The following is a 23,976-nucleotide window of genomic DNA, read 5'->3' as shown; positions in this document are numbered from 1 at the left end:
ATGTTAACTATCTGACATTCCTCAGATAGAAGCCAAAGGGAAGTTTGAGATTTCTAAAGTGATTTATTTTTCAGGTATCCTGGCTAACTATATAAGAGAGGAATTTCCTGACACTGAGTTTTCTTGGTTACTTTGGTGAGGTGTAAATCACCCCTCTCAATCAGTCTACTGTGAACTCTCTAAACGTAATTACTAATCTGTAACCTGACTTAAGTTACCTCTACAGTCTGTTTAACAAAGTTTGTCTCCTTAAGAGAAAAAAGACACACATGTACAAAAATAATTATAGTAGCTCTTTTTTGTGGTGACCAAGAACTGAAAACTAAGAGGATGCCCATCAACTAGAGAACAGTCAAACAAGTTGTGGTACATGAATTTAATGGATTAGTATAGTTCTGTAAGGAATGTTGAAGAGGATAGTTTCAGAAAAACATAGAAAGACTTGTATGACCTGATGCAAAGTGAAGTGAGCAAAACCAAGAGAACAATTTATATAGTAGCAGCAATATTGTAAAGATAATCAATTTTGAAAAACTTAATAACACTGATCAACCAAATGACCAACCACAATTCCCATGGACTCATTAAGAACTCTAGATAGAGACCTGATGGATTTAGAGATCAGATTAAAGCATATTTTATACTATTTTTTCTCTTTTTTGGAACATGTTTTGCATGACTACACATATTTGTAATGGGATTTATTTTTCTTGTCTTCTCAATAGCCTGGGGAAAGGGAAGGAGAAGGGAGAGAATTTGGAACAGAAAGGAAAATAAATTTATTTTTAAAAGAGAGAGAAGAAGCAGGGGGAGGGAGAATGAAAGGGGAGAGGGAGAGAGAATGAGAAAGAGGGAAGACACATAGTTCTAAATTCTCTCTTTAGGGAGAGGTCCCTGAAGGGGAAAAAGACTCTGTGAAGAAGGTGGTATGTAAAAGAGTCAGCATCTCCTTTCCCAGCTTATGATCCTAGAAACTTTGTGGAATTTCCCTTAGGTGAAATCTGGAACTCTCTTTCTTGGTTCCACTGAGATATCTCATTGTCAGTGGTTACTCTGTGGATTGTCTGGTATATTCTCATTTGCATGATTTCTCAGATATATTTTTGCTCTCAGCTTGGACAAATGGGCTTATTTGCTTTGTAGCATGTATGATTTTTGTGTAATTGGCATTTGGTAGGGAGGAAGTCAAGTCCTTGATTTATAGCTTGGGGAACTCTTTCCTCATTATGCGATAGTCATCAGGAACATAACTTGAACCTAAAAATTATTTCCTTAGATGACCAATATTTTGATGACAAATATAATTCTATTCCTCATGTATACTAATACTTATGTAATAATTTCCTTCATATTAGTAATTTTTATAATCAAAATGCCAACATTTTATTGTGAAAAATTTTCTAATAAATGATTTTAAAGGTTTTGATGCTTTATTTTGTTTACAAGAATCATATCTTATTCTGACTTCTCATCTCATTCTCCCCATCCACGTATATAAACATTGAACCCACCCTTTATCAAAGAAATAAAACTTATGGTCAAAACAAGTACATATGACAGCACATGCAACATTTCTCTCCCATAGTTTTCTACTTTTCTACTGAAAAAGAGAAATGTGTTTCATCATCTGTCTTTTGGCCCAAGAGTAATCACTGCAGGAAATCTGAATTTAGTTGCTTTTCAGTGTTGTTTGCATTTACATTATAATTTCCATGAGAAAACTTTTGTTATCAGAGAGGGAAAAGATTTTCCATGTCAAACAGAAAACTGATTTTAACTCATTTTGGCATAAGGAATGAACAAATCTATAATATTAAATGCAACCTGCAATCCATGTGTTTCTTGAGAAAGTGGCACCTTGAAAAAAATCTTATGCTAATAATCATTAAACCAGTTTGAATCTCTTGTGTAGAATAAATTGGTCAGGTAACTTAATTTTGTGGTTATATTGATAACTGGGAGAGGAAAGTGGCTGAGTCCAGTTTTTGTTTGTTTTGGGGTATGCCTCAATTATTGCCATAGGGAGAAGGGAGACAGAAAGTAATAAGCATTTATATGGCACCTACTGTGTACCAGTCACAGTGCTAAGTGTTTTGATACCCACACAACAACCCTATCTGGTAAGATCTATTATTATCCCAATTTTAGAGCTAAGAAAATTGAGTCAAACAAAAGTTAAGTGCCTTGCCCAGGGATACACAGTTACTAAGTGTCTCAGGCTAGGATATGAACTCAGGTTTTCCTGATTCAAATCCCAGCACTCTGGGATTCACTGCATCACCTAGCTGGGGAAAGAAGTAAGTCATCTCTGTAGCTTACTATTTTAACCAAATAGTCTTACTATCTATGTGATAAACTCAATTGTTTCTGCTTATGCAAATGTTCTCAATACACTCCAAATTTCAAAGCCCTAATTGATTATAATTCTTATAATTCTTATAATTCTACTGAGACAACTGAAATTACTTAAATAAATCCATTAGCACACACATATTATTTATATAACAGAATTATCTTCAAAATAAATAACCTGGTCAGTTTAGCATTTAGAAATAATGAGATATACATCCAAATACATAGAACATAAGCCAAATACTATTTCTTACAATATATTGTTAGGAAAAACAAACTTACAGATAATACCACTATTTTTGTAAAGTTAAATTAAAGAATATTTAATAATTTTTCAAGAATATTAAAGCTGAAACGTATCTAGTATAATCTTAAAAGTATACTCAAATACATACCTGTACATGTGAAGAATTTGGACTCACCAACACTAATTTCTACTTTGCTAAGTGAAATTGTCACTTGTAGAAGAGCTGAAAAATACAATTATTAAACCATGATTAAAATAGCGATTTAAATGACATAATATGAGCAAAATGTATTCCATTATTTGGAAATTCTTCTACAAGATAAACTATAACTTAACTCATCTTCCATACTGAATTACCCCCAAATTTTTTAAAGTGACTGATTAGTTCATATTTTAACACCTATCTTAATATTTATTAGTCAGGTTTACTATTTGGTTAAGCTGATCTTGTGTCAAAGAATTTGGTTTTGACTCCTGACTTGGCTGCTTATTACAGTTATTACCTTGGACAAGTAGCCTCACTATAGGTAGCAGCTTTCCCCTTCAGAAAACGAAGGATTCTGACTAGATAATTTCTAGGGCTAAGGCTAGCCTCTATCTGATCTCAAAGAGGGAGAAAGTGAAGTCTACTGAGAAGAATGAGAATTGAGAGAGAGTTAGAGTTATGACAATAGAGGGGTGCAAGAGGAATAACTGTAGTGCTCAGAACTGAAAACAATATTACAGATGAGGTCTGACAAGGGCAGAGTTCAGTAGGACTATCACTTTTCTATTCCTAAAAGGTATTTTAGCTTAAGGCTGATATACCACACTGCTAAATCAAATTTAGCTTGCAGTTCACCAACTCCCATAGAGTCTTTCCAAAACAATTGCTTTTTAATCATGCCTCCTCCATTGCATACTTATAAAGCTGACTCTTTTTTTTTCAGAGGGGAGGAATAGTATTTCAACTTATTAGATTCAGCCCAGTGTTCTAGCCCAGAGGTATCAAATTCACGACCAGACAAAACTCCTAAGTGCTGGGAACCGTATTAAAATGAAATTGGGTGATGTTCGATAAAATAAATTAAATATAATATAACATAGAAAATGTTAATTTGTGGTTTTCTAAGTCAATACGTGGCCCATAGGATGCTTTATATTTGACTGATAACACTGTTCTCTTCATTCTGTCCCTTCCAGCCTGGTGACTTGCAAAGTTGATGAGTATATCATTAATGCCTTTATCCAAATCAATATTAAGAGGAAGAGGTCAAGGGGTATTAAATTGGAGATTCCCGGGGTATTAAATTGGAGAATTTATGCCAACTTGACACTGGTCTGGACAACTACTCTTTGATCATGTCCATCCGATCAGTTGTGAATCCATCTGACTATATTATCATCTAATTCATATCTCTTCATTTTCTCTGCAAGAATAATATGTGATACATTATGAAAATCTTTGTTAAAATCCATGACATTCCCTTCATCTATTAGTTTAGTAATCCCCTCAAAAAAGGCAATGGGTTAGGCTGTTATAACTTATCCTTGATGAAGATAGACTGACTTTGTAACCACTGCTTTCCTTTCTAAATATTCAACAACTATTTCTAATAATCCTTTCAAATATCTTCCCAGAATTTGAAGACAAGTTCACTGGCTTATAGCTTTTACACTCTTTGCAGAGAAAAAACAGAAAAAAATGTCAACCAGTTCTGCCTTCTCTCCGTTTTCACCTACAATCTTTCCATTCTTTTCAAGCAAAAGTACTATCTCTTCTTTGATACTCTTTTTTTTTTTCAATATGGCTCAACAATAGTCACCCTTTTCTTTGTCCTTATCTTCCCTCACCAGCCTCAGATCATTCTCAGCTTAGTACTCCTGATTCTAATTTTTACACAATTCTACTACACTGTTATAGTTATCTTACATTACTTGGTCTTGCTTTCATCTTAGGTACAATTTCAGTTGGTTGGCATGATTGCTGTGCATCCAGATTGGCTTCTTCAGACAAATTACAGTATTCCTACACATAATTGTTTCCTTTTGTGTCTTCAGAATTTCACTTAAAAAAACCCCAAATTTTCAATTAACAAAAATCCACCTTTTCCTCCCACCTCCTTTTCCTTGAAAAAGAAAAACAAAATTCTTGCAACAAATAATAATGATAATTAAAATAGCTAACATTTATAAAGCACTTACTATGTGCTAGGCACTCTGCTAAGTGCTTTACAATTATTATCTTATTTGATCCTCACAACAACCCTGGGAGGTAGGTGCTGTATGTATAATCAAGCAAAACAAATTTCGATACTGGCCATTTTCCAAAAAAATACATATATCAATTTAAATACTGAGTCCATCATATTTTTGTCAAGAAGTAGGTAACATGTTTCATTCCGAGTTCTCTGGAATCATAGCTGATTGCATTGATCAGTGCTCTTAAATCTTTCAAAGAGGTTTATCTTTGGAATGTTGTTGTTATTCTATTATTTACTGCCTTGGTTATGTTCACTTCACTCTATATTACTTCATTTTTCTTCTCAGATTTTTCTGAAACTATCCTCTTCATTATTTCTTACTCCAAAGAGTATTTTATCACGTTCATATACCATAACTTGTTCATCCATTTCCCCAATTCATATTAGGTAAGTACTCCCCACCCCACAGCCATTTTTCCAGTTCTTTGCCACTACACAGAACTGCTACAAATATTTTTATAAAATAAATTCTTTTCCTCCTCCTTTGATCTCTTTTGACATAAACCTAAAATGATATCACTAGGTCAAAGGGAACAATTTAATAAGATTTGGAATATAGTTACTTTCCAGCAACCACTAACGTACCTGTTTTCTTACAGCTCCTCCAATATTTGTTATCTTTTTGGGGTGACAACTTGGCCAATTTTTTTTGAGACTGTGTCTCACTATCTGCCTAAGCTGGAACCGCAGTAGAAAAGCTTTGATCTGCTTTGTTCTAACTTAGGCAGATTTGATTGTCCTTAGATACTTGATGGCCCCTCATAGCAAATGAGTGCTGAAGTTAGTGTGAAATTCTATTGACTTCAGCCCTATTGCAGCTCAGAATTCCAGAGCTCAAGTGATCTACCAGCTTCAGCCTCCCCAAGGAGAAAGAATCACAGGTGTATGAAACAAGGTCCTGTGTTTTTTCTGCAAATCTGATGGGTATGAGGCAGAACTTCATAGCTGCCTTTTGCCATTTACAATGGTAGGGGGGTGTCTCTCATTCTTATAAATTTGAATTAATTCCCTGTGTATCTTAGAAATGAAAATTCGATCAGAGAAATTTACTAGAAATATTTTCCCCCATTACCTACTTTTTTTGGCACATAAAGTAGGTGCTTAAAAAATTCTTGCTGATTTGTGGACTTTTAGCTTCACTGGTTTGTATAGGGTAAGATAACATTTCTGCTTTTTTACATTTGTTTATGAGGCTTTTATGCCCCCAAATATTGTTGGTTGTAAATTAAATTGTTATATTTTGCAAAGGTATCATAAACAGTTAAAACTATGTTCACTCTTTTCTATTCCCATTCAGTAACTGCCTTAGGTATAGTATCTCTAACTTTTCTGGGGGAGAAGGGAAAGGAATAGATATTTGTATAGCATATACTATGTGCCAAGCACTTGACAAATATTATCTCATTTGATCCTCACAACAATCTTGAAAGGTAGGTGCAGTTTTTATCCCCATTTTACAAATTAGGAAAATGAGGCAATGAAGATAAGTAACTTGCTCCCAGTCACACAGCTAATAAGTATCTGAAGCTGGATTTGAACTCAGGGCTTTCTGATTCCAGGCCCAGGAATTCCTATTTACACTACCTAGTTGCCTCTATGACTCTATTCCAGTTCATAACTTATTTTTTTTTATAGATTTACTTACTCCAAAAGGAGTAAAGTGAAGAACCCCACCCCTACTCCCATTGTAGCTTGCTATTCATCTCTTTTAATTAAGTTCATTTTTGCTATTTCCTTGTCTTGAGTTAATTCTACCTCTGCCTTTTATACTTAAGCTGAAGCACCCTGGATTTTACTGCAGGCCATCATTTTAACTGAGTGAATCTGAATGTTTCAAGTGTGTTTCTTATAAAGAACTAAACTTCTGGGTCATGTGACCAAGAAATGGAGGACTAGATATTTTCTCCTATCTTTAAATTGTCTCAAAATTCTTCAAAAGAGAAATTATATGCCAAAAACAAAGCACACCTCCATTAGAAGTGTTAAACTTGCAAAACTCCCCAGTGCAACCTGAACCTGATTAAAATGCAACTGGGAGATGTTTAATGAATGAAATAAAAATACAATAATACAGAGATAATATTGATTTGTGGTTTTCCAAGTGAATATGTAGCCTGCAGGGATCCATTTCTGTTTGAGTTTGACACCACTCTGTCTAGGACACCAGGAAACCAAAAGACAATAAAAACTCCATAACATAAACTAAAGCCTACCTTACACTCATTCATTACACTATTTTCCACTGATTACCACTCTTCTGGTAGTAGGGCTGCACTGGCCACCCAAACCATATGCTTGCAACAAAACATAATCTTACACCATGACCCCATCTCCTTTTTTTCCAATGCCAAAAGGTCCAAGCTCCAAGCTGCAGAAGTTTGCTGCAGATTTAATAGCCAGCACCATGGCAACATTATGTTCGGGGAAAGGATCTCTGCATGAGAAATAAGAAATGGGAAAGGGGCAGGGTATGTGTTTGCTCTTAAAACAGAGACCAACTCCACATTCTCACCACCCTTCCAAAGGCTAGGACATCCAAACTCTGTACGACAGAAATCGGCCCAGGCTACAATAAGATCAACATGACAGTATTTTGTTTTATCAGGCCAGAAAACTGAGCAAGAGGAAACAGAACAGGACACTATGTACCAGTATCTATGTGGCAAACCACTAAGGCTGAGAAAAAGAGTCCAGCATCCATATCCAGCTAGGGCTAGTTCTGTTCCTTCAAAAGTCCCTTGGCGCAGAGATCTAGGCTGGAGAACCATGAATTAATCAGCATGGGAGGAGGCTGAAACACTTTGAGATAAAGCCTCCAGGGAAACCGCCTTGAGAGGGGAGAGCATCAGAAAGTGAGCAGTAAGGAGAAATAAGGGGGAAAAGACTGAAATCACCAAAGATCTCAAAAAGAAGAAAACTTAAGGACCTCGAACATAAGAGATAAACCAGGAGGAAACAGTAACAAAAGATCTAAGAAATGAATTCAGTAATCTATGAATAAATAGTGTAAAATGAAGGAAAATGTTTCAATACTTAATGAGATAGAGCACTTAGTGGATTTTGAGGATATGGAATCACAATTACATTGTTCTTGACTGGTTTAGAAGAAAAATGAAGAGTTGTGAGGGAAGAATGTATGTATGGCCTGCAAAGCAGAAATAATTAGCAGAATGGAAAAACTTGAAATTTCAATGGCAAGTCTCACCACAGAAATAAAAGAGAAGGTAGTTGATTAGGAAAGTAAATACAGAAAGGCAAAGGACAATCTAGAAGAGAAGACAAAAGTAATGACATTAGAATAAAATATGCCCTCTATTCAAGCAAAACAGCCTCAGGATTACAGGTCTCCCAGAAAAGCACAAAAACCTGAACATCACAATGAAGGATATATTATATGAAAATTGCTCAGAACTTCAAAGAATCCATAGTTCATCTCTAGAAAATAAACCCAAAGTTGCAAACTATAATAAACGTAAAGGTGAAATTCCATTGAAGAAAAACAAATTATTCAAGCCACCAAGATAAAGACCTTCAAACACAAAGGAAAAGAAATCTGGATGACAAGACTTTTCTGCATCTACTAGCAAATACAAGATGGAATGGAATAATGAGTTCCAAAGAACAATGGAGCACAGGATACAGTCCAGGGGTGACCTATCTTGCAAATCCCAGCTTAACCATAAATCAAAAAAAAAAGATGAATGTTCAGTAATAAAGAGATATTTGAAACATCTTCAGAAAGAAAATCAGACCTGAAAAGATTATTTGCTTCTCAAACATTCTAGACAAAAGAAATGCAGGCAAGGTTAAAAAATATAACAGCCAAAGAAAGCCACAGCAACAGAGTGACAGAAGAGTAACTGGTAAAAGACTTTTTTCCAAATGTACATAAGCAGACAGGGGTAAGGGTGGAAGTCAAGCAAAGGTGATGGTAGACAGGTGAGTCCCAAAGGCAAACCACTGGTTTTAGTGGGGTTATTTTGGGGGGGGAGACTAAATTACAAAATGAGAAAGTACACGGAAGGGGGGATGGGAGGAGGACAGAGGGAGTGTGCGATGGGCCCTGGTCAAATTGAGGGTGAGCAATATGGGAAAAGTGATTCCTATGTACTCTCAGGAAGAGAAAAGCCTGTAAGGAACTGGGTAAAGGAGATAAGGAGATAAGATATTGATATTCATCAATAATATTCATACTCCTATGAATAAAGAGAGATGTTCTGTGAAGTAAGATGGGATATTGTGCTAGGGATGGTATGGAAGGTTTGGTATTTTAAAAGACCATTTATTCCACGTGGGTCAGGGTGAAGGGTGACATGTAGGAGTGAGAGCTAATTATTGAGGCAAATGAGGAAGTAAGGTAACCAAGGGGAAAGGGTATAGGGCAATAGTTAATGCACAATCCAGGACATGGGGGGAGCAGTCTGCCATGGGGAGAGATTTCCCAATGATAAGTTTACTCATGGCATGATGAAGTCAAAGAAGTCCAAAACAAGTGCAGTTGCATAGGAAATGAAATGTCTTCTGTTTTATAGTTGAGTTTATCCCATTCACATTCATAGTAATTACTGTAAAGTGTGTTTTTACCCCATCCTTAATCTCCTTTCTCATTTAGCATATTTCTTTTCCTTTCCATTTTTTCTTAATTTTTCCCCATATTTTCTTAACATCATGAAAACATAACAATACTACTGGAAGCCCTCTGTCTTTAATTAGACTGCATGATCCCTGACAATAAAAGGATTCTGAGGATACAAACATATAATCCCTCCCATTATTCCTTATGTTTACTTTTGATCCCATTATTCCTTATGATCACTTATGTTTACTTTTTTTACATTCTTCTTGATTCCTGTGTTTGTGTTTCAAAATTTCTACTTGTCTCTGGTCTTTTTCACCACAAAAACTTAGAAAACTTTTATTTCATTGAAAATCCATTTTCCTGCCTTTAGGTATTATATCAGTTTGGCTGAGTAAGCTATTCTTGGTGATAAGACTATATATTTTACCTTCTGAAAAATTATATTCTATCATATCTCCATTCCTCTTAGGGAAGCTATTGACTGTGGCTTCTTGAATGAATTTTTTAAAAATTTCTGGCTGCTTACTGTGTTTTCTCTTTTCACCTGGAAGCTCTGCATTTTGACTATAATTTCCTGGTGTTGTAATTTTGAGATTTCTCTCATTCTGCCTTCTGTTTCTAAGAGGTCTGGGAAGATTTCTTTCATAATTTCTTGAAATATTATGGCTAGGCTCTTTTGTTGGTCATTTTTTAAGAAGTTAATTAATTATTAATTATTTATATATTATGATTATGATTATATTATAATATAATGTTATATTAATTAACATAATTATAATATATTATGTTCTTTATTATTAATAATTAAATTATTTCCCCTCGATCTCTTTTCCAGGTTAGTCATTTTTGCTATAAGATACCTCACATATTTTTCTTTTTCTAAATTTTATTTATTTTATTCTGAACTTAAGCAATAAAATAAGCAGTTCCATAACAGAGTAGAATAGGGAAAAAAGATGATTGAACATGAAAATACAAAGTTATTGTGTACAACTTGCTATTCCTTTTCAGATCTATCCTCTCATCTGGTCTCCTCCAAAATTCCACAAGAAAGGACAGGTGGAATCATTATCCCTCTTTTATGGACATGAATACTGAGGCTCAGCCAGGGTAAGAGGTGTGCCCCAGTCACAGAGCAGTTAAAAAATACAGTTATTATGTACAACTTGCTATTCCTTTTAAATATACAAAAGTTATCATGTTAATTTTCTCTTTTATTTTCCTTTTTTTCTTCCACCCCACCCCTGCCTTAGAGATGGCTACCATTAGGCACAAATATGTATATATATGAAAAATCATTCTGTACATGTGTGTGTATATATATATGTATATATATACTTCTATTCATCAGTTCTTTCTCTGGATGCAGATAGTGTCTTCCTTCATATGTCCTTTGTAGTTAATTTGGGTATTTATAATAGTCAAAATGACTTATTCATTCAAAAATACCACAACTTGTTCAGCCATTCCCCAACTGACAGCCATCTCTGCAATTTCCAGTTCTTTGCCACCACAAAAAGAGCTGCTATAAATAATTTACGACATACAGATTTTTTTCCTTTTTCCCTAATCATCTTGGGTCTGTTTTTGTGGTATTGCTGGGTCAAATGGTATAGCCTGCTTAATAATTCTTCGGGTATAATTTCATGTTGCTCTCCAAAATGCTTGGATCAGTTCACAATTCCATCAACAGTAAATTAGTGTCCCAATTTGTCCATGACCACTCCAACATTTGTCACTTTCCCCTTCAATCATTTTAGCCAATCTGACAGGTGTGATGATATCTCAAGGTTGTTTTAATTTGCATTTCTCTAATCAATAATGATTTAAAGCATTTTTTCATGTGACTATAAATTGTTTCATCAGAAAACTGCCTGTTCATATCCTTTGACCATTTATCAGTTATGGAATGACTCATATTCATATAGATCTGTCAAAGTTCTTTATATATCTGAGATATGAGATCTTTATCTGAGAATCTTTCTGTAAATTTTCCCCCATTTTTCTGCTTTCTTTCTGATCTTGGCTACATTTGTTCCATTTGTACAAAACCTTTTCAATTTAATGTAATCAAAATTGTCCATTTTTATACCTCTCATTGCTCTATCTCTTGTTTATTCATAAATTGTTCACCTAAGTGATGTGTTCAATGTTCTTCAAATTTTCTTGTAATATCTCTCTTTATATCTAGGTGATGCATCCATTTTGACCTTATCTTGGTAAATGGTGTAAGCTATTGGTCTATGCCTAATTTCTGCCAGACTGCTTTCCAGTTTTCCCAACAGTTTTTACCAAATAATGAATCCTTATCCCCAAAACTTAAGTCTTTGCACCTGTCAAATACAAATTTACCATATTTATTTGCTGCTATAGATTGTATGTCTATTCTGTTCCACTGATCTACCTTTCTATTTCTTAGCCAATACCAGATAGTCTTGATAATTACTGACTTACAATATAGTTTAAGACCTGGTGCTGCTAAATCTCCTTCTTTTACAATTTTTTCAGCCATTCCCTTGATATTCTTGACTTTTTATTTGTCCAAGTGAATTTTATTAGTTTTTTCTAATTCAGTAAAAAAAAACCCCAAACCTTTGGTAATTTAATTGAGATTGTGTTGAATATGTAGTTTAGGTAAAATTCTTATTTTTATTCTATTGGCCCTGACTACTCATGAACAATTAATATTTCTCCAATTATTTAAATCTGATTTTATTTGTATAAAAAATTTTCTTTTAGAATTGTGTTCCTATAATTCCTAGTTTTGTTTAGGTAGGTGTAATCCCAGGCATTTTATACTGTCTAGAATTATTTTAAATGGGGTATCTCTTCTTGCAGGGTTTTGTTTGTGATATATAGGAATGCTGATAATTTACGTGAATTTATTTTATAATCTTGGTACTTTGCTAAAATTATTGTTTCAACTAACATTTTAGTTGAGTCTTTGGGACTTTCCAAATATATTATCGTATCATCTGAAAAAAGAAATAGTTTTAATACCTCTTTTTTTTATTCTGATTCCTTCTATTTCTTTTTCTTCCCTTATTGCTATATCTAGGAATTCTCATACAACATTGAATATTATTGACAGTTGGCATTCTTGTTTCACATCTGATCTTACTAGGAAAACTTATCCTCATTTGCTGATGGTTTTAGGTAATTTTTTTATCAATTTAAGGAAAAATCTATTTATGCCTAAATTTTCAAGTGTTTTTAATAGTCATGAATGTTGTACTTTATCAGAAGCTTTTTCTGCATCTATTGATGTGATTTTTTAAAACTTTTATTATTGATATACTCAATTATGCTAATAGTTTCCCTTATGTTAAACCACCCCTGCATTCTTGGTATGAATCCTGCTTGGTCATAATATATAATCTTTGTAATATACTGTTGTAATCTTTTAGCTAGTATTTTATTTATGATTTTTGCATCCATATTCATTAATGAAATTGGTCTACAAGTTTCTTTCTCTGTTTTTTACTCTTCTTGGTTTAGGTCTCAATATCATATTTGTTTTATAAAAAGAGTTTGTTAGGATCCCGTCTTTGCCTATTATTCCAAATAATTTAATGTTGGAATTAGCTGATCTTTAAATGTTTGATAAAATTCACTTGTAAATGCTTCTGGTATTGGTGCTTTTTTCTTAGGAAGCACATTTATGGTCTCTTCAATTTCTTTTTCCAAAATAAATCTATTTAGATATTCTATTTCTTCTTTGGTAATCTAGAAAATTTATATTTTTGTAAATATTCTTCCATTTCACTTAAATTGTTAAATTTATTGGCATATAGTTGGGCAAAATAACTCCTTAAAATTGCTTTAATTTCATCTTCGTTAGTGGTATATTTACCTTTTTCATTTTTTAATACTAGTGATTTGCTCTTTTCGTCTCTTTTTAAAAATAAAATTAACCAATGGTTTACCTATTTTATTGGTTTTTATAAAACCAACTCCTAGTTGTATTTATTAATTCAAAGATTTTTTACATTCAGTTTTATTAATCTCACCTTTAATTTTTTAAGATTTCCAATTTAGTGTTTAATTGGGAATTTTTAGTTCGTTCCTTTTCTAGTTTTTTAAACTGCATACCCAATTCACTGGTCTGCTCTTTCTCCATTTTATTGATGTAAGCATTTAGAGATATGCATTTTCCTCTGATTACTGCTTTTGCTTCATCCCATAGGTTTTAATATATTGTCTTATTATTGTCATTCTCTTTAATGAAATTATTGATTGTTTCTATAATTTTTTTCTTTAACCCACTCATTATTTAACATTTGGTTGTTTAATCTCCAATTTGTTTTTAATCTATCTTTCTGTGATCCCTTATTAAATATAATTTTTATTGCATTGTGATCTGAAAAGGACACTTCTAATATTTCTGCTTTTTATGTAAAATTTTTATGTCCTAATATAGGTCAATCTTTGTAAAGGTACCATGAACCAATGACAAAAAGGTATATTTTTTCTATTCACTCTAGATAGCTGTCACATACAGCTTATCTAAAATTCTATTCACTTCATTGACTTCTTTATTATTTATTTTTTGGTTAGGTTTATCTAATTCTAAGAGGAAAATACTGAAGTCCCCCACTATTACATCACTACTATCTTCATCTGGAATTCATTTAACTTTTTCTACTTAAAATTTCATATTTTCTTCTATTTTTAAGTCTTTTTACTTTTATTTAATATTTCTTGTTGTCTTATGGAATCACTAACTTATATTTGATCCATTCTAATTTTTAAGAAGTTTATTGATTGGGCAAGAGTTTGCATTTCCTGTGCCAAACTATTATTTTTTTCCAATTTTTCCATAGCTCTCATTTATTTTCTAATCCTTTCATCTATCATTCAATTTATTTGTTTAATAATTTAAAATTTTTTTAAAAAACTTGGTTAATTTCTTCAGGAATTCTAGTTGAATTTAGAAAAAACTTTAAACTTTCTTTGAGGCTTTGCTTTGAGATGATTTGTAGTAATTCTTTTCTTCGTTGTTTTTTTTCCTTGTATGTTCCCATTACAATAATAGTTCTTTAAGGTGGATTTTTTTTTTGTGCATTCTTCTACATATGTTTCCTCTGCACACTTTTAGAGGAAATGTTTTGGCCATTCTTAGTCATGTTTTGTGTACTTGTTAATTTCTACTTCTACTTTCACAGGGTCTTGAGTGTTATGTCATTCAATAGTCTCAGAGGAGCAGCTTGATGGTGCAGTAGATAAACCACTGGCCCTGGATTCAGGAGGACATGAGTTCAAATCTGGCCTCAGACATGTAACACTTACTAACTGTGTGACCCTGGGCAAGTCACTTAACCCAGTTGCCTAGACCAAAAAAACAACAACAACAACAACAACAATAGTCTCAAGGACAGCTTAGAATTGGGACCTGCAAGCTTTTAGTGCACCCAAAATAGTCTGATCCAAGACTAAGTCTGATTTCTGATCTTTTGGCTTGAACTCTGCAAATTCCTGATGTAGGTTTGTATTTGAGCAACACATCTATGGGCTTGCCCTGTTTCAGGCTCCAGTAGACTGCTCCTGGACACAGCCATTGTCAGTTAGCTAGAAAGCTCTGCAAGTTCAGAGTTATATAACTACTGGCTCCTCTTTTATCTGGGTTATCTGCCCTAGGTATTCTGCTGAAGGCTTTAGAGATGGCTGGGATGCTAAAACTCCATCAGATCTATTGCCAAGGTCACAGCCACATAGCTGTGGCTCCCTGTTATACTTCTTCCTTGCTCAATACCCAGCTTAGGACCCAGAACTGCTCCTTGCCCTGGACTGCTAGGAACTCCCCTCAGTCCTTTCTGGTTCTATGACCCAGGTCTGAGATGCGTGTAACAAGGCAGGCATCAGATGATAGCTATTCCTGCTTATTGCAAAAAGAAGGTCAGGCTACTTTGTGATGGATCTGGGTTTTTTGTTTGTTTGTTTGTTTTGTTTTTACCATGGTCGACACCTACAGTACAGGCCCTAGTTCAGGCCCTATGCTAGAATAGTCTCTGTGATAAAGTTCTGACTAGACTCCATCCCCAATGTATGCTAATCTATATCTCTGTGCTGAATTGGGATAGAAAATTAATTCCCTGCAATTTTTTTCTTGTATGTACCAATTAGGACTCTATATAGTGCATTTTATTTTATTTTTTGAAAAAAATAAATGTTTACTGACGTCTTCTGTTTTTAAAATCATTATAGTTATCTCCATTTTTCTCTCCCCCCACCTCTTCTGAGGGCCATTTCATATAACAAATAGCAAAATCCAAAGACTGATTACCAAAGATCTCAGGAGGAAGAAAACTGTTAAACACCAAAGCACAAGCAGGTAAAACAATAGGAAAGATACTAAAATAAGAAAAAAAGAATAATAAAACACCTGAATGACTGTGAATGTCTAAATACTACAAGGCAAAGGAATTAAATTAGCACCGAATAAAACACAGAACCCTGCAAATTCTCAAGGGACTACGGAATATCAGCAGGATGTTACAAAATGGTTAAAAAGATAAGTCATTAACTTGAGGAGAATTTTTGTTGTTGCTTTTGTTCAGTTGTTTTTCAGTCCTGTACTATTCTTCGTGACACCATTTCGGGGTTTCTTGGCATAGATACTAGAGTGGTTTACCATTTCCTTATCCAGCTTATTTTATAGATGATAAACTGAGGCAAATGGGGTTAAGTGACTTACCCAGGATCCCATAGCTAGGAAATGTTTGAGGCCAGATTTGAATTCATGAAGAAGAACTCTAACTCCAAACTCTATTCACTGTACCACCTGACTACCCCAGAAGAGTCTAAAATAATAATCATAATAATTCAGATAAGAACAAATGCAGCAGAAATTACCAGAACCAAAAAACTTTAATCCATAGAGAAGGAGTATCTCCCAAGAAGTGAGAGATAATAAGAGATTGAGAATACAAACATAGAAATCTACTGGAGTAAAAGAAATAATAGAAGAAAATTGCCCAGAACTTGTGAATACAGAAACAGACCACTAATCAAAAGAACCAAATATCACCTCCAGGAAAACAATAACAACAGCAATGATAACCACAACGGAAGCAGTATTTCAAACTACAAGACATGTGAGGAGGGGGGAGAAGGAAAGGAAATAAACATTTACATAGAATTTACTATGTGCTGAGCACTGTGCTCAATGCTTTAAACTATTATCTCATTTGATATTCATAATAACCCTGTGGCATAGATTCTGTTATCTTTATCTTATATTTGAGGAAACTGAGGCAAAGAGAGGTTAAATGACTTGCACATAGTATGTGTCTGAGGCTGAATATGAACCCAGAACTTCCTGAGAGAAGAAGGCTTAGTGCCCTATACATACCTTGCTGCCTTAGTTAAATTTATCAGTTCAAAGTTTAATAATTCCAATGGCAAATAAAATTTTCAAGCAACCAGGAAAGAGACCCGCAAAAATAAAACATAAAACAAAATTCTGCACCCAGCAGAAACTGCAGAAGCAAATGTTCTGAAAAATATGGGAGCTTAAGATGCAAGATGTGTATCACATAAACCTGAGTCTAATCATTAATGGTAAAAGATGGATATTCAATAAAAAGAGGGATACAAAGGATTTCTGGAGAAAAAAATCAGTTCAACTTACAATCAAAATAAACACACAAAAAGTATATAATTACTAAGTAAAGATCAAATTTCCAATAAATTAACTAATCTCCAAAGATTATTAAAAGAAAAATACAATAACTAGAAAGACATTTATTGGGTTAAAAAATAAACAAGAACAGAGTGATCCTTAAGAGATTTCTTTCTGAATGTACACAAGGAGATAAAGATGAAAGCAGAATTTAAAGAAATAGGAGAAATGATGGTAGAGGAGCAGGTTTGAAACACTGTGACCTAAATCCCAAAACTCCATTTACAGGTAAATCAATGTATTTTGTGGAACTAAGTTATAGACTGAAAGGGTGCATAAAGAGGGTGAAGGGAGAGAGAGGATAGAGGGGAATGGGTAATGTATCCTAATTAAGTCCATGGACAAAGAAAGGAAAGTCCATAGGGAAATAGATGAGGTGACAAAGATGGAGAAAAGAAAAGGGAAGTTATTAACTCAATGGGGAGGGTAGATTCCACTAAAGAGTTCTCTCATGATAGAGGAAGATGGTTACATATTATTTTTTTCAAGTAGTTTTATTTTTTTTTGTTTTCAACAATCATTTTTTATATGATTTTGAGTTTCATGTTCTTTCTCCCTTCCTCCCTTCCTCCCTTCTCTCCCCATCCCCCAAAATGGAAAGCAATCTGATATGGGTTGTACATGTGCAATCATGTAAACATGTTTCCACATTAGTCATGCTATGAAAGAAGAAACAGAACTAAAGGAAAAAGTAAAAAAAAAGCAAAAAAAGGTACAAATAGTATGCCTCAATCTGCTTTGAGATTCCATAGTTCTTTCTCTGGATGCGGGTAGCATTTTCTATCATGAGTCTTTTGGAATTGTTTTAGATCATTGTATCACTAAAAAGAGCTAAGTCAAGCATAATTTATCATTGCTCAATGTTGCTGTTACTGTGTACCATGTTCTCCTGTATTCAGCATCAGTTCATTTAAGTCTTTCCAGGCTTTTCTGAAATCCACCTGTTCATCATTTCTTATAGCACAAAAGTATTCCATTATATTCATACACCACAACTACTTCAGCCATTCCCCAACTGATGGGTATTCCCTCAATTTCCAGTTCTTTGCCACTACAGAAAAAGCTGCTATAAATATTTTTGTACATGTAGGTCCTTTCCCCCTTTTTATGATCTCTTTGGGATACAGACCTAGTAGTGGTATTTCTGGATCAAAGGGTACCCACAGTTTTATTGCCCTTTGGGCACAGTTCCAAATTGCTCTCCAGAATGGCTGGATCACACACTCCACCAACACTGCATTAGTGTTCCAATTTTCCCATATAGCCTCCAACATTTATCATTTCCCTTTTCTGTCACATTAGCCAGTCTAATAGGAGTGAGGTGGTACCTCAGAGCTGTTTTAATTTGCATTTCTCTAGTCTATAGTGATTTAAAGCATTTTTCATATGACTACAGATAGCTTTAATTTCTTAATCTGAAAACTCCTTGTTCATATCCTTTGACCATTTCTGAATTGGTGAATGACTTATATTCTTCTAAATTTGACTCAATTCTCTACATATTTTACAAATGAGGCCTTTATCAGAAGCACTAGTTGTGGAAATTGTTTCACATCTTTCTGCTTTCCTTCTAATTTTGGTTGCACTGGCTTTGATGTGCAAAATCTTTTTATTTTAATGTAATCAAAATTATTCATTTTGCATTTCATAATGTTCTCTATCTCTTGTTTGGTTATAAATTCTTCCCTCATCCATGATGTGACAGGTAAACTATTCCTTGCTCTACTAATTTGCTTGTGGTATCACCCTTTCTGTCTAAATCATGTACCCGTTCTGACCTTATCTTGGTATATGGTGTGAGGTATTTCTGCCATACTATTTTCCAGTTTTCCCAGAAGTTTTTGTCAAATAGTGAGTTCATATCCCAAAAGCTGTGGTCTTTAGGTTTATCAAACACCAGGTTACTATGGCCATTGACTACTGTGTCTTGTGACCTAGTCTATTCCACTGATCTACTACTCTATTTCTTAGCCACCACCAAATAGTTTTGATGATTTCTTATGACTCGACCACCTTCCTTTGCATTTTTTCATTAATTCCCTTGATATTCTTTTTGTTCTTCCAGATAAATTTTGTTATTATTTTTTCTAGCTCTGCAAAAAATTAGCATGGCACTAAGTAAATTGATTTAGGTAAAATTATCATTTTTATTATATTAGCTTGGTCTACCCATGAGCAATTGATATTTTTTCTAATTGTTTAGATCTGACTTTATTTGTGTGAAAAGTGTTTTGTAATTGTGTTCATACAATTCCTCGGTTTGTCTTGGCAGGTGGACTCCCAAGTGTTTTATATTGCCTACAGTTATTTTAAATGGAATTTCTCTATCTCTTCTTGCTGAGCTTTGTTGGTAATATAGAGAAATGCTGATGATTTATGTGGGTTTATTTTATATCCTGCAACTTTGCTAAAGTTGTACATTATTTCAAGCAGTTTTTCAGTTGATTCTCTAGGATTCTCTAAGTATATATCATCTGCAAAGAATGAGTTTTGATTCCTTGTTGCCTAATCTAATTCCTTTAATTTCTATTCCTTCTCTTATTGCTAAAGTTAATACTTCTAGTACAATATTGCATAATAGTGGTTTCACCACTGATCTTATTGGGAAGACTTCTAACTTGTCCCCATTACAGATAATGCTTGTTGTTGGTTTTAGATATCATTTTAAGGAAAACTCCATTTACTCCAATACTTTCTAGTGTTTTAATAGAAATGGGTGCTGTATTTCATCAAAAACTCTTTCTGCATCTATTGAGATAATCGTATGATTTCTGTTGGTTTTGTTATTGACATGGTCAACTGTGCTGATAGTTTTCCTAATATTGAACCAGCCCTGCATTCCTGGTATAAATCCCACCTGGTCATAGTGTATTATCCTGGTGCTAAATTGCTGTAATCTCTCCACTAATATTTTACTTACATTTTTTGCATCAGTATTCATTAAGGAAATTGATCTATAATTTTCTTTCTGTGTTATGGCTCCCACTACTTTAGGTATCAGCACCATCTTTGTGTCATAAAAGGAACTTGGTAGAACTCCTTTACCTATTTTTCCAAATAGTATATAATATTTAATTAATTGTTCTTTAAATGTTTAGTAGAATTCACTTGTAAATATATCTGTCTCTGGTGACTGATTTTTTTCTTAGGGAGTTCAATTATGGCTTGTACAATTTCTTTTTCTATAATGAGGTTATTTAAATATTTTATTTCCTCTTCTGATAATCTGGGCAATTTAAATTTTTGTAAATATTCATCCATTTCACTTATATTATCAGATTTATTGGCATGCTGTTGGGCAAAATAGCTCCTAAGTATTGCTTTAATTTCCTCTTCATTGGTGGTGAATTCATTCTTTTCATTTTTGATACGGGGAATTTGGTTTTCTTTTTTCTTTATTTTTTTAAATCAATTAACTAAAGGTTTATCACTTTATTGGTTTTTTCATAAACCAGCTCTTAGTTTTATTTATTATTTCAATATTATCTTACTTTCCATTTTATTAATATCTCTTTAAATTTTCAGAATTTCTAATTTTGTATTAAATTGGGTATTTTTAATTTTTTCTTTTTCTAGCTTTTTAAATTGCATGCCCAACTCACTGATCTGCTCTTTATCTGTTTTATTCAAGTAAACATTTAGAGATATAAAATTTCCCCTAAGCACTACTTTGGCTGCATCCCATTAATTTTGGTATATTGTCCCATATAATCAACATAATGTTGACCCACTAATGTTGGTATGTATGTTTCTGTGTTTGTATGTTGTCATTGTCTGTGATGAAATTATCAATTGTTTCTATGATTTGTTGTTTGACCCATTATTCTTTAGGATTAGATTATTTATTTTCTAATTAACTTTTAACCTATCTTTTTGTGCCATTTTCCATGTAATTTTTATTGCATCATGATCTGAAAAGGATGCATTTAATATTTTTGCCTTTCTGCATTTGGTTGTGAGGTTTTTATGTCTTAATGTACAGTCAATTTTTGTGCAGGTGCCATATTCCCCTGAGAAAAAGGTATGTTCCTTTCTATCCCCATTCAGTTTTGTCCAGAAGTCTATCATGTCTAACTTTTCGAAAACTTTATTCACCCTCCTTAACTTCTTCCTTTTTATTTTTGGTTTGATTTATCTAGCTCTGAGAGGGGAGAATGAGGTCCCCCACTAGTATAGTTTTGCTGTTTCTTCCTGTAACTCACTTAACTTCTCCCCTAAGAATCTGGATGCTATACCATTTGGTGCATATATGTTTAATATTGATATTACTTCATTGTCCATGATATCTTTTAGCAAGATGTAATTTCCTCCCTTATCTCTTTTAATTAGATTTATTCTTGCTTTTGCTTTGTCTGAAATCAGGATTGCTACCCTTGCTATTTTTTACTTCAGCCGAAGCATAGTATATTCTGCTCCAGGCTTTACCTTTACTCTGTGTGTGTGTCTCTCTGCTTCTAATGTGTTTCTTGTAAACAACATATTGTAGGAATTTGGTTTCTAATCCACTCTGTTATCTGCTTCTGCTTTGTGGGAGAGTTCACCCCATTCACATTCACAGTTATGATTACTAATTGTGTATTTCCCCCATCCTATTTCCCCCCCTCATTCATACTTTTCTCTCTGCTTTCACCCTGTCCCTCCACATCAGTGTTTTGCTTCTGACCACCGCATCCCTCAATCTGCCCTTCCTTCTATTAAACCCTTCTTCCTTTTATTTCCCCTTTCCCCTCCTACTTCTGCCCTCCCTTCTATCAGTCCCCCCTTTTCTTCCCTCTTTCCCCTTCTACTTTCCTATAGAGTAAGATAAATTTCTCTATCAAATGTGATAGAGTAAGGTTCAGACAGTATTCACCCCCTACCTTCTTTTCCTCTACTGTAATAGCTCTTTTATGCCTCTTTATGTGATATCATTTACCCCAGTCTGCCTCCACCTCTCCTCTTCTCCCAGTACAATCCTTTCTTTTATCCCCTTAATTAATTTTTTTTTACCATCACATCAAAGTCATCTTATACCCACACCCTCTATGTATACTTTTTCTAATGGTCCTAATAGCGATACAGTTCTTAAGAGTTACAAGTATCAACTTCCCATGTAAGGATGTAAACAATTTAACCTTATTGAATACTATGGGTTTTTTTTCTTTCCTATTTACCTTTTTATGCTTTGAGTCTTCTATTTGAAGACTGAATTTTCTGTTCAGCTCTGGTCTTTTCACCTGGAAAGTTTGAAAGTCCCCTATTTCATTGAATGTCCATCTTTTCCCCTGAAAGATTATGCTCAGTTTTTCTGGGAAGTTGATTCTTGGCTGTAATTCAAGCTCCTTCACCTTCTGGAATATCATATTCCAAGCCATCTAATCTTTTCATATAGAAGCTAAGTCCTGCATAATCCTGACTGTGGCTCCTTGATATTTGAATTATTTCTTTCTGGCTGCTATACATCCTCCTTGACCTGATAGTTCTGAAATTTGGCTACATATTCCTTGGAGTTTTCATTTTGGGATCTCTTTCATTTTTTTAAATTTTTATTTTTTTATTTTTAGGCAATTGGGGTTAAGTGACTTGCCCAAGGTCACACAGCTAGTAAGTGTCAAGTGTTTGGTTGGAGGCCGGATTTGAACTCAGGTCTTCTAAGTTCAGAGGTGGTGCTCTATCCACTGCACCACCTAGCTTCCCCATGGGATCTCTTTCAGTAGGTGATTGGTGGATTCTTTCAATGATTACTTTAGCCTCCGGTTCTAGGATATCAGGGCAGTTTTCCTCGATAATTTCTTGAAAGATATTGTTCAGGCTCTTTTTTGATTATGACTTTCAGGTAGTCCAGTACTTCTTAAATCTCTTCTGGATCTATTTTCCAGGTATGTTGCTTGTCCAGTGTGGTATTTTACATTTTCTTCTATTTTTTTTATTCTTTTGATTTTGTTGGACAGATTCTTGATGTCTCATAGAGTCATTAGTCCACTTGCCCAATTCTGATTTTTAAGGAATTATTTTTCTTCAGTTAGCTTTTGTACTTTTCTTTTCATTTGGTCAATTCTATTTTTTAAGGAATTTTCTTCAATTTTGCACTTCCTTTTCCAAACTGTTGACTATTTTTTCATAATTATCCTGCATAACTCTCATTCCTTTTCCCAATTTTTCTTCTACCTCTCTTATTTGATTTTAAAAATCTCTTTTGAGTTCTTCAAAGAGGACTTTTGGGGCTTGAGACCAATTCATATTCCTCTTTGAGGCTTTGCATGTAGGCACTGTGACATTGTTGTCCTCTTCCCAGTTTATCTTTTGATCCTCCCTGTCACTATAGTAACTTTTTTTTTTTTTAGTGAGGCAACTGGGGTTAAGTGACTTGCCCAGAGTCACACAGCTAGGAAGTATTATGTGTCTGAGGCCAGATTTGAATTCGAGTCCTCCTGACGCCAAGGCCAGTACTCTATCCACTGTGCTACCTAGTTGCCCCCGCCATAGTAACTTTCTATGGTCAAGGCTCTTTTTTGTTTTCTGCTCATTTTAAAAGTTGAGCTCTGGGGTACAAGGGGTACTGTCCCAAGATTCTTGCACTGGGGGCCAGTTACCTGGTCACTGGCCTTCTCTGCCAGGGCCTCTAGGGCTGGTGGCTTACCCATTGTGCTAGTATGGCCCAGCCTAGTCATGCTCGCTGTTGCCTGGTTTCCAGGGCTGGCAATTTGCCTTCTGCGTGGGGGCTGGAGGCCTCGCAGCTGGCCTCCTGTGTCACTGGCCTGGTGAGCCAGAACTGCTGATCTGTGCTGTGGCTAAGAGCCTCCCTGCTGCCTTGCCCAGACACTGTCTGTGCTGGGCCATGTTATCCTTTCACCCAAGTGAGACAGATCTTTTCTGAAGGCCTTCTAAGTTATCT

The 23,976-nt window shown here is 34.4% G+C and overlaps 1 protein-coding gene across 1 annotated transcript in view; it reads right to left on the bottom strand.

Annotated features, from left to right (window-relative positions):
- The window catches only part of NCAM2 (neural cell adhesion molecule 2), a 251,181-nt gene extending 227,456 nt beyond the window's left edge, over positions 1–23,725 (bottom strand). The window contains exons 1-2 of the mRNA XM_027875469.1: positions 23,668–23,725; positions 2,748–2,822 (exon numbers count right to left, since the gene is read on the bottom strand). Coding sequence (XP_027731270.1) covers positions 2,748–2,822; positions 23,668–23,725 — 133 coding nt within the window. The remainder of the gene's footprint in view (positions 1–2,747; positions 2,823–23,667) is intronic.
- Between the last annotated feature and the right edge of the window lie 251 nt (positions 23,726–23,976).

Source organism: Vombatus ursinus, unplaced genomic scaffold, assembly GCF_900497805.2.
Source record: "Vombatus ursinus unplaced genomic scaffold, bare-nosed wombat genome assembly UNPS02014809.1, whole genome shotgun sequence".
Classification (NCBI taxonomy): Eukaryota; Metazoa; Chordata; class Mammalia; order Diprotodontia; family Vombatidae; genus Vombatus; species Vombatus ursinus.
The sequence above is the reverse complement of the archived record's forward strand: the minus strand, read 5'-3'. Positions and strand labels throughout refer to the sequence as shown.